This window comes from Carettochelys insculpta, chromosome 4, assembly GCF_033958435.1.
Source record: "Carettochelys insculpta isolate YL-2023 chromosome 4, ASM3395843v1, whole genome shotgun sequence".
Classification (NCBI taxonomy): domain Eukaryota; kingdom Metazoa; phylum Chordata; order Testudines; family Carettochelyidae; genus Carettochelys; species Carettochelys insculpta.
The window spans coordinates 43,420,857-43,433,381 of NC_134140.1; the positions used below are offsets into that span (position 1 = coordinate 43,420,857).

The following is a 12,525-nucleotide window of genomic DNA, read 5'->3' on the forward strand; positions in this document are numbered from 1 at the left end:
GTACTGTGTTAAAAAAAAGGAAAAGTAGCATTCTTCTGCTGCATATTGAAATTTCAAAGCTGTATTCAAGCCAACGTTTTGAAAAAAAATTTTGCTCAGATGCAAACATTTCAGAATTATAAAAAAACACCATTTCCCAGCTGTTCATAATTTTGAGGTTCTACTGTAACAGATGGGAAATACTGTCTTGGTTCTCAAAGTATCTTGAACCTCTGAACTTCCTAGCTGGGGCTGCATGTAGGTTTATGCTCAAATCAAAAGTTAGAAACCATGCATGACACTGTCATTTTTGTAATTAGCCATGATTAACCTCTTAATTTTGTGTTTATTTTTGTTGGTTGATTATCTTTTTAACTGCTAGATTATTTGAGATGAGGATTAAAATTAGTTACATCTGTTCTTAGCTTAATGTAATCTTGATTGTCAAGAAATGAAGACAAAAATAAAAGATTATTAAGATTTGAAATTTATTTGCCAATAGAAAGTGCATAGTACAAGCCCTTTATCCCAGTTCCAAGTACTCAGTGAAAGATTAATAGTAAACCTCAAATGGCATACACATCGTGTTTGGCATCATTCAGACATTGTAAACCACCAGTTTACATCAGGTACATCACTATAATTTTTTATCTTTTGATAGCAAACATTACAAGGCTAAGAGATCTGCAGACACTATATGAACAAAGATTTTATTTTATCTCACAATATAATAATTGTATTAAGCAGATGCAAAAATACTACTATTTTAACAAGGTTATAAATGAAGGTAAAACAAGCTCCATTCTTTGTTTTTTTTAACTGCTAGTTCTTTAAACTTGTCTCTTATTAGCTGAGCCTTAAACCTTTAATACAAAATTGATTGTGGTCTTAAACTTTACATGCCACAGTCTTTTCCAAGGGGTTCCTCTTAACATTTAGAATGGTCACTGTTGTAATCATAATGTAGTTATTTCATGACAAATTATGATTATGGGCTAGATTCTGACACCCTTATTAATGATGCTGCAGCTATAACATTCTCTGACAGTAGCCAGACTGATTACCAAAGGAACTACTTGTTGAGTTAAATAATATGAATAAAAGTGGCAAAATATAGCTTTGTAATAGCTACTTACACTTTTGGCAGTAATATTGGTCACTAGTTTACATAGTGGCCAGAATATCTCAGAATTTAAAATACATACATGTTGGTATGGGACAGTGGCCTGGCTACTTAACAATAAATTTTTCTACAAAATATTTGCAATGCTTCTCTCACACATAGAAAATTTAAAATAGCAATTTACATAAGGAAAGTACACATATAAAACTGTTAGGGCCACATACTGTTTAGAAGAATTTTAAGAGAAAAAGTTAATTCAACACAGAAAACAATTAAAAATTCTCTGATTACAATGTACAACCAGCTATGGTCATATATTAGCCAAAATCTCAAAGAAAGATGCACAAAACAGGCCTTCCTATATACATATTAGGGCAGCTAAATAGAAGTGGTCCAATCTCCAAATGTACTGAGCACCTGCAAGTCCTACTGATTTCAAAAGAAGCTGAAGTTGCTCAATACCTCTGAAATGAAGCCCTTTCTAGATAGGTGTGCACATATGCTGTTAGGCTTCCAAATGCATGTAACTTTGAAGACTGTTGGCCACTGATTCTTGGGAGGGTGAGGAAACATGAGTATGGCAGGCCATGAAAATATTTTCTGTTGGTTTCATAAAAAGATACCACATTACCTATGCTATTCAAAATGTTATTTCAAACAAAGATGAACTAGAAAGGCAAAAGCTAGCAGTTGGATTTTGTATCCCAGTGATGTCCTTACACAGTGTTTATAGGCTATAAAGCCATCATTCATAGTGGGACAAATTCTCTCATTACACTGCTAAAATCCCTTTGTCTTCAGAAAGGTTGCATCAGGCTAACAGAGAATTTGCCCAATATTATTTTACTAATGCTCCCTATCTATAGGTGCTGTATTATACAGCACATTGCTACAGAGAGTCAATGGCACAGTTATACACATCAAATTAGAAAAGCATTTTTTCAGTTCTATATTGTATTTTTACAAGACAATTTGGTGACCTGCCATTTACCCTGAGGAGGAGAATCAGATCTCTGATAAGAAAGGGACCCAACATGGTATTCTTCCAGGGCCCAATTATGCAAATGATTACTCATGTGATTAGCCTCTTTGCAAAAATAAGGCATAGTCATGTGAGTAAAATCTTGCAGAATCAGGCCATTAATTTCCCATCTATTTGTCCTCCTTACCTTTGCAGCTTGCTAGCCATTTGGTAACACGAAACTGTCCTCTTACATTGTTCTCATTGTTTTTTCAAATTCATAAGAAAAATATACAGTGTTACTTTTCTGTACATCTCTAAAATGTTCTTAAATTATTTAATGTATGCTTAAAAAAGTCATGCTCACTAATTCAAACAGATGATGCACACACACACACACACTAAAGAAAAAATATATGCTGTAGATCTTTACCAGCAATTTCTGTATTGAACAATCTAACAATTAATAAAGAAGAATAAAAAAAAGTAAGGAATATGATGATACCGAGGTAAAAAACAAATGGAAGTAAGTGACCATAACTTTCTGAAATTAATGACGGTTTGATAATGTTTTGATCCTGCTTAGTACGTTATCTATTGCAGTTAAAAATTTAAGATATTGATTATGCTAAGATTTTTACTCTCAGGACAGAAAATTGTAATAGATACCTTTCACTAGATTTTTCTTCTGGTAAAGTTTGTAAACAATTCCTTTTTCAAATTTAATTGCCCAAGTTGTAGTTGTCTTTAAAAATATGCTGAATCAGACAGTTCATCTATTGGTGAAGGTATTTAATTTAATTTTGGTGATTAAATTTCTCACATACAAGACAAGTGTTTGTGCTAATTCTCTGACACATACTCATGCACACGCATATATGTACTTTCACTACAGCAGATGATCCATGCTTTTGCAATAGCCCTAAAAACTAGGTTAGCAGTAGTCAAAGCTGCTCTGAACAGCAAGATAAAGTAACTTCACTTTTTTTCAAGGAAACTCAAGCTAATGTTTTCAACTAAGTTTCCGAAATATGTTGGAAAAAAGAGAATTAAGCTGAAAAATAACTTTTAATGAATATAAATGCTCAAGGATTTAATTTCCTTCAGAGATGCCAGAGACCACTGCAAAGAAATTTTGTATTGTAATCATTGTAACAAAAAGAGAATGAGTGTAATGTTCACAGTAAAAACAACCCAAACCCCACCCTCTGCAGCTCCTTATTACTTATTCAAATATCACCTCCTAAGAATGGTAATAATATATAAAGCAAGAATCAACTTAAAATTGAAATAGCTACTGGCTGCTGTTCCATACTAAAATAATATCATCCTGCTTTACATAAATGCAAAAGGAAAATAGTATAAAATGGGATTTAGTACTCTGGTCACTTTAGTTCATTTGGTCGTGGAAGGTTTTAGCTGTCAAGCTTTTCCAGCATTATAAATTCTAATCCACGGGTGGAGCTGGTGGTTCTTGTCCCTGATTGTATGAAAGGAAAAAAAAGTATTGGTTTAGAAATTCTAGTCTGGCAAACATGACTTATAAAAAGGATGACCAAAAAGGAGACACGTGTTTCCTGTTTTTTACCTCCTCTAATATTCAAAATAAATAAATAACAAAACAGCTGCAATTCTATTTTTCTCTTCAGTGGGGATTTTGCTTACTCCCAACTGCAGTCCCCAAGGTCCCATTTCCACTAATTCTTTTTGCTTATATTCCTCACACATTGACAGTGTGTTGGGATGACTGATTGTCCATCAGGTTAAAGACAACTGTTTGGATGTGACTTCAACTGAAGGAGAATTATGTGAGTATGTAGGACTCAGTAAACTATGGTTTTAAATTGAGTTTGGATTTCAACATGATTAAAGCACATGACTACAAAGAATTAGGGTTGCCAATTCCAGTTAGATGTATTCCTGGAGGTTTCATCATAACAATCTTTAATTAAAGATTAATCTGGAATCATGGAAGGTCGGCTACCCTAGAAGAAATAAGATCAAGAAAATGGAGACTTGTTTGTATAAATCTTGTGACCCTTAAAATACTAACATTTTCTTAGTTAACGTTTGGGTTGTGATATCAGAAATCAAGAAAATAGAGCTAATTTGCGTATCTCTTGCCAACAGTTCTGTTGGGAGAGGCTTTCCATGCATTTGGACTGTCCACAAGGGGCCAAATGTTGGGAAAACCCTCTCTGCCAAAACATCCCTTCTTCCTCGTGGAATGAGGTGTACAGAAATGCCAATAGAATGCTCCCGACCGGCATATCTCTGCCAACAGGTCTGCAGTCTGGACGCATGCTCTATCAACAAAACTTCTGCAGAAAGAAGTTTTGTCAACAGAAGCCTGCAGTCTAGACATAGCCACAGAAACATAATGAGTGAAAACTTGGTCTATGGCATAATTGTGTCACTGTAAGGTGCGCTGTGAAGCCAGTCTTTATCGCTAGGAAAGCTCTCCCAGCAAAAAAAATAAAACCACCCCAATGAGGAGAGTAGCATGGAAGCATGGCTCTCACCCATGAAGCACTGTTCACTCCACAGCTTTTCGTCCTTAAAACTTTTGTCATGCCTTTTTTTTCCCATACCCCAAGTGACAAAAGTTTTAATGACTAAAGTTGGTACCAGTATAGACATAGCCTGAGTTTTGTCAATACAATTCTCTCAATAGGCCAAGGCAACAGATCTATTCACTGAGAAGATGCTGGTTTTACAGTTACTTTTCAGAGCATAACCACAGTTTAAACAAGACATTTCTAGTCCAAGAGATTTTTTAACATACATTTTAATATTAATGTGGTATCAAAAATAGCAGTAGGAAGCATGGGGGAAAAAACTAATTAATATAATGTCATATACTTGTTAAGTGTTCTTAAATCTAGATATTTTATTTCGATTCCTGGAGTAAAGTGTTTAAAGACACAGACATACTTACATTATGTGGACTGGCTGGTTTTCCAGCTGTGTTGGATCCTCTTAGGTTAGCTGGTCTCAGCATGAACAAGACAAGACCAATAACCACCCAGGCCATCATTATCATGGCAATACTGATGCCGTTGTCACCAGAGGAATTTGGTCCTGGCACTACAGACAGAGAAAGCTAAATTACAAAATATTGGTAACAGAGTCCTTTAATCAACATGAAAATGTAAACATAACACATGTATCAAACCAAACTGCAACAGTTTTGCTTTACAGCTGTGATTATTCTCTCTGCTTGGCTTTAAGATTCACAACACGTAAGTTTAACAAAAGAGTGCCAGTTTCCTAAAGCTGCCATGAAATTCCCTATTAATGGTTTACAAATAAAGAGAGCATACTCTCTTACTGTAGGCAGAGTATACAGTATTCAGAATGATTTATAACACATATCAGTGCAAAATCTCCACATAATTATATGTATATAATATAAGTGAAATATTCCACACTTGTATGAGAACTGTGTATGGTTTTCATAGTCCATTGACACTAGAAACCCCAACACACTGTATAGAGCTGTTAGGCTTAACATGATCTTAAGCAACATTTATTATATATATAGGAACAAGGAAGGTGCCTAGTTCCTTGTGTAACCCACACTAGAAAAGCATGTGTCTGTGTTCCCCTCTGGTGGCTGATCTACACAGGTGGCGGAGTGTACTACAACTGCCGCCAAGTGAAACTAGTGGTAGAAACTTGCTTTTAAAAGGAAAGGTCCAGGTACAAACCCTGCTGTCAGCCCAAGCACAGAGGATCATTATACCTACTCGTGAAAAGTTGGTAAATCACTCAATAAACAATTTATTCTGTTAATTTAGCTCTCCATTTGTTTCCAAGGAGACTGATGTTTATAAATTTGATTAAAAGTCAAAAAACCTATGTATTGCAAAAATTGTGTGAACAGACGTCTGTCTTGGCATTAGTCATGAGCTTGCTGTGACAAAGATTTCTCATTTAAGTATTTGACTCAATATGTGAACAGCGTGATTGGTCACTGAGACCATCTTCCCTGACAAAGTGATATAACAACTCTAAACTACTTCCCCATAAGCCAAAATATTAGTGTGTCAGGGTGCAAGAAAACCTTAATTTCTGTCTGAGGCCTGGTATACACTAGAGAACAAAGTCGATCCCAGATACACAGTTCTAGCTACACCATTAGCATAGCTAGAATCAACGTATCAGGATTGACTGGTGTAGATTGGACATCCTTGGGCTCATGCTGATGTCCCTCACTCCATGCCATAATGTGGAGTACCAGGGTCAACAGCTGAGCCCAGAGAAACCGAACTCCAGAGGATTGATCACAGCATGTCGAAAGTGTGGTAAGTATAGACATACCCCGACAGAAGTGGGGAGCAGGCTGCTGCAGGGGACAGAGGCAGGGACTACATATTAGGGACTACAAGTATATTATAAAAAAGAGAAGCCAATATACTGATATTTGGGGAAAAAAAACAATTAAATTTTAACTCAAAGTGACTAGAACTTCAGAACATGAGCGGGGCAAAGTATGTATTTAATGCCTCCCAAATGTCTGATTACTTGCATTTAAAATATGCAGCCTTTTCCATGTGCAACAGTTCAAAAGATCAAGTCTTTCAATGTTACCAACCCAACTGGTTTAGTACACTAGTTACATGTTTCTTCTGTAAGTAGTAGTGAAATGCTAGAAAGTAAAATTAACCTAATTAAGCTGTTGATTTAACGTCCCATAACACTGAATTTCTTCTCCTTCAGGTTCATAATGTACCTTTTGAATTCAACAGCAAAACTCTCATTGACTTTAAGTGGTGTAGTCGGTGTATTATTGATCAGAACATAACTGATGTAACGTTATTGTGAGATAATCTTTAGAAAAAGAAAAGCTAAATCATTTTATTTATAAAGTTTAGATTTTGTACAAAATCTCAAAATGTGGAGAAAATCCACAAGGGGAAACACACCCTTGAAATCTGCAGGTTTTTAGCATGCATTAATTTCTGATGCATCTGATGATGCAGGTCTTTGCCCACAAAAGCTTATGCTCCAAAATATCTGTTAGTCTATAAGGTGCCACAGGACTTCTTGTTGTTCTCATTAATTTCTGTTCTCTCTGACAATTTCAGATAGTAACAGAAAGAGTTTTGCTTCTACCATACTGGTTTAAATCTGGCCTATATCAATGTTACCAGCCTATATCAATGGCTTATATCAATGTTACTACCTGTAAGTTACCACCAATAATAGCAATTTGATGATCTATGTGAAGTGAGTGGAACAGGGATAATTAAGTTCCTTGAGCACAAGTTTTCACAACAGAGAACTATCATCACTGTTAGAACAACAAGTAGTCCTGTGACGTCTTATAGACTAACAGATATTTTGGAGCATAAGTTTTTGTGGGCAAAGACCCGCTTCTTCAGATGCATGCCCACGAAAGCTTATGTTCCAAAATATCTGTTAGTTAATAGGTGCCACAGGACTACTTGTTGTATTTCTCGAAGATACAGACTAACACGGCTACCTCTCTGATACTTACCATCACTGTTGTCACCCTTAATGGCATTTTCAAGATACCACCCCCACACACCCTCTGCCTCAAACGGCTGAGTGGGCACAGAGAATTACTCCCTAATCCATGGAAGTGTTATCTAAAAAAGTTAAGAGCTACGAGTTAAGGCACGCTAATGAGGTATTGTGGGATAGCTTGCAGGACTGCTTGCCATAATACAGCTCTTCTGTAATATAAGACTTCAGGATCCCAAGCTGTCAATCTGATATCCTTCATGTACATTAAATTCACTCAACTATATAACAGAAAAATAGAGATGAATTATGAAAAGTCAGACTTCAGAAGCATTTTTTCAAACCCAGTCTGAGACAACTCCTGCTTTTCAAATATTTGAAATGGAGACATCTAAAATCTGTAAAAGCTGCTAAAATAGAACTGGATAAACTATAAATGTCAGTTACAAAAAACATTCTCAGGGGAGTTCAAAGGTCTGAGCCATTCAGGGTGTGTGCTGAGAGGAGAGCTAGCAGGAGCAAAACAAGAACTTTCAGTTCATTAAGGCTATGTCTGGACTGCAGGCTTCTGTTGACAGAAGGTTTGTCGATAGAGCATATGTCCGGACTGCAGATCTTCTGCAGACTGCAGAAGAGACCTATTGGTTGAAAGCATTCTGTCAACATCCTTGTACACCTCATTCAACAAGGAAGAAAGGATATCCCATGTGGATGGGCCAAATGTTAGACAAACCTCTCCCAACAGAACTGTTGGCAAAAGATACGCAAATTGCGGTGCACAATTTGAGTATCTTTTGTTGACAGTTCCCTGCAGTCTAGACACCGCCTCAGTTATGACAGTCTCAGGGGGTAAAATCTGAAATCCTGAAGAAGTGGATCTTACCCATGAAAGCTCATTACCTAATACATAATTTTTTTAGTCTTTAAGGTGCTACAGACCTGCTTAAGTTGTGACATACTGATTCAGAATGGCATGTGGAATTGTACAGGTAAATGTTCATCTTGCACTCTTGTTCCATACAACTGAAATAATGATTGGCATGGTATATTAATATTTGAAACTTTGAGGTCTTTTATGTACCACAGCCCCTTGTCAACTAGAATCACAGAATCCTAGAATCCTAGGGGTGGAAGAGACCTCGGGAGATCTTTGAGTCCGGCCCTCTGCCCAAAGCAGGATCAACTCTAACTAAATCATCCAAACTGACACACCTATTCACAATACTTCACCCTGTCTCAGTGCAGAGCTGCAGAAGAGTTGACCTCCTGAGGTCTCTCTGAGCTTCCAATTTTAGCTTTTAACCAATCGACACTGATAAAATATTCCAGATACAAAATAAATCAATAAACAGATAAAACAAAGAAACATTGGAGTATATCCTATTAACAGCAGAAAAGCACTGGAAATGTTTATTTGTATCTAAAGGCTTGTCTACACAAAGAATTAGTGTGAGCTACAGAGATGTGATCTTTAAAGTGTATGAATGCACTACACATTGCTTGATCTATGAAGTCCCTGCTGCTATGCACTAAAAGTTCGCTCATGTGCTTTAATACAGTTGTTCTCAATTAGGAATACATAGGTGTCTTTCCAGGGGTGTATTAACTCATATAGATATTTGCCTAATTTTAATAACAGGCTACATAAAAAGCAATTGTAAAGTCAATTCAAACTAAAATTTCATACAGACTTGTTTATGCTGCTCTATATACTGTCCACTGAACTACAGATACAATATATTTTGATTGATTTATTGAAAAGTAAGCAATTTTTCGGTAATAGTGTGTTATATTTTTGCATTTTTATGTCTGTTTTTGCAAGCAAGTACAGGTTGAACCTCTGTAATCCAGACCTCCCTAATTTGGCCATATCAATGGTCTGTCATTGTCAGCAACCCCGTTGGTGCTCTGAGGGCTGGAACATGTACAGAGCAAAACCAGTGGGCTGGAGCCAGGAACATTGCTGGGACTAGAGAAGAGCAGACTCCCAGTGGCTGGGAACAGAGGGCTGGCATTGACCTTCCTTGGTCCAGCAAATTTCCTGATTTCGGACTGTCAGGTCCCAAGGGTGCTGGATCAGGGAGATTCAACCTTTAGCTTGTAAGTGAGGTGGAAACTGGCATATGCAAAACAAATCAAATGCCTGAAAGTGGCAAAGTAGCCTAGAAAAGCTGAGAGCCAGTGATTTAACCCGCTTTTGAAACAGTACTATGTTAAAGTATAGTAGGGAATATTACAAAGATATTATTCATTAATGTAGTATATATACATTAACAAGTCATCCAAACATGCAAGGAAAAGCTTAACTTTGAATACATGCCTAAGTCTACCCCTGTTAATAAAAGTGTGGAAAGAACTTAAATGCTTTACTAAATTGAGTCCTAAAGTCACATAACACTGAGCAGGCAATGACTACTCTATGCTATGTTCAGCAGAAATTCAACTGATTAACCAGTTTCACATGCTCAAAAACCTCTGCTTGTACAATAACCTGCTTTGTTTGCCTCATCCTCCCAATTCCCATTTGTTTCCTCCGTGCTGTTGTGCCAGAACTGAGCACTTAAACTTGGGGCAGGGATTATCTTTTTATCATGTTGGTACACTGCCCAGCTCAATGAAGGCTTAATCCCTGACTGGTGTCCATATGTGCAAGTGTAATACATATAATAAATAATAAAAAAAAATTGCCTGTCCCTAAAACCATACTTTATTTCTTTGCTCCTGCAGCCATCAGGAACTGTCACACTACTCTTTCTTTCCTGTGAAAAAATTCTGAACATAATCAATGGTAACATGCTTTAACATAAATAATCCATCTTGAAGCTGAGGTTTTATTTTTCTTTCTAGATGTAAACCAAATGATGGTGGTGAGACTTGGGTAATGATAGAGAGGAGAGGGTAAGAATTCATCATAAAATCTCTTCACTCCCAGAACATTAGTCCTTATTCACAAGAACCAAAAACTTAGCTTTTGCAGCCAGGGATGTTATTTTTTATTTTCAAAATAATCCTGTTCTATGCTGGTTTAGCCTTTTAACCATAGACTGTGGAGCTCAGAATTGGTTTCACAACAGAGGCTCGGTTCCTTTGCCTTCAGCCAACATTCATTATGGGCATATGTGTTGCCTCATACTGGCCTTTATTGTCTAGTATAAGGAGAGGGTGTTGTGCCAATCCCTATAGGTACAAAGAAAATGGGTTAATTAGATACTAAGGTGGCAATTGTCAAAAACCCACTTCTGTTAGTAGTGCCATGTTAGTGTGATTTGACTGTGTTCACATTCTTTTTTATTCCCATTGTGTAGATTTTACTCAGGTACAGAGGGGCAGAATAAGGAGACCCAATTACACCCATGATAGAGTTAAAACATGTTTTAACCTTGCAGGGCAGACAAAGAACAAGCCCTATTTTAGTTGTGTCCCTAAATCACATTATAGTCTTCATGTTGCAGGGCCAAACCACATGTAGCGTACATAGTAAAACTAGGTTGGTCCTGTGTCAACCCATAGTTCAAATGTGCTGGGAAACTGCTGCATGTAACTGGATTCCTTATGGTATAAATGGCCCATGGTGGATGGGCCAAAATGATTCAAAGTCTTTAGAATTTAAGTTACAATACTTCAGAGTTGGACTGAGTCAAAGTGTGAAACAAGGAGGCTAAGTGTGTTGAACACGTCAACCTTTTTAATCCAGCAACCCTGGCAAACAGGGTATGCGAGATTAAAGATTTTGCGGGGCCAGAGAGGGTGATGCCCCCAAGAGAGACATTAAAAGTAAGCATCAGACACACTGCAGTGCAAGAAACTGCGTGGCACAAAAGTCTGTAGGTATGTGACCTACCTATGCAAAGAGCCAACTTACTGCTCATATAAGCATGAGCTGAGGATTCTATCTTCAAGAGGAGCAAGGAGCAGAAGCCCTGATTGGTGGATGGTACCATAAACAGCACAGCAGAGACAGTGATAACTCCCCTAAAGTTCAAATTATGCAGGTAGGAAAGGCACCTCAAAGTATCCAAGAACCAGGGCTGTCCGTAGAGGGAGTGGGGCCCAGGGCAATTCCCCTGTATGCCCTCCCTCAACATTTTTTAATACAGGTGAAATCTGGTTATAGTGAACTTCAAGGACAGCTGCTGTTTACTGATAAAGCTAAGCTGAATAATTATAATACTGCTATATTGTAGGGGTTTTTTTTTTATAATAATGAAGTTCATATAATCAAAAAAAAACAACCCACACTGATCATGATCAGTGCCACACTTCTTACATTCCGAAATCCTCGGTCCTGTATTTCCTTGCAGCACGCTCAACTATCAGGTCATGGCAATCCAGGTTTGAGGCTACCTCCTTCTCAGTGTACAGAATGGCAGCCTCTCATGAGACATAGGTGGCTGTTGCTAGTTTGTAATTGCTCCTTTGAAGCCACTGTGACAGAGATTGTCAGCAAAATCCTGTATGCTGTCGCTGTGTTTGGGAAGGCACCATCAAGTGATTTAAGAAACTGAAGGGCTTGAAGTGCAGTAGTTGTTTCTTCAAGGGATGAATTTGCCAAACTTCTGAAACTAGGTTTCTTTACTCCTCTGACTCCTAATACTGGTCCCTGCTCAGGAAGCATTCACATGCCTCATTCGCCCCTCTCCTCCCCAGACAGACTACGTTATCATCCAAATCAAATTGCCACCACCCAGGATTCACACACTGTTGCACCCTACTGGCATCTATTGCAAAACGCCTGTTGTCTAATGGGGTTGTGACTGACTTATCCTTAGTTAAGCTTACTGATGTGGCGTGGGTGGGAGGGGCAGTGAGTTCACACCATCTGTGTCAGTGAAGTCTATGATTCATTCAGACATACTTAGTACCTCACTCTCTGTTTTTCTGTTTAGCAGAACAGATGGAAGCAGGCTTGGGCAGCAGCCTGCAGCTCGGGGTCCCAAATTTGGATCACCTGCATGCCTAGGAGACAGATCTC

General features: G+C 37.7%; 1 protein-coding gene across 2 annotated transcripts in view; it reads right to left on the reverse strand.

The window, feature by feature from the left end:
- Positions 1–456: 456 nt before the first annotated feature.
- Positions 457–12,525, reverse strand: part of SMIM14 (small integral membrane protein 14) — a 94,924-nt gene continuing 82,855 nt past the window's right edge. For both annotated transcript variants that reach the window (XM_074992645.1, XM_074992646.1), the window contains exons 4-5: positions 5,002–5,150; positions 457–3,543 (exon numbers count right to left, since the gene is read on the reverse strand). In XM_074992645.1, the coding sequence (XP_074848746.1) occupies positions 3,511–3,543; positions 5,002–5,150 (182 nt within the window). In that variant the 3' untranslated portion in view covers positions 457–3,510. The remainder of the gene's footprint in view (positions 3,544–5,001; positions 5,151–12,525) is intronic.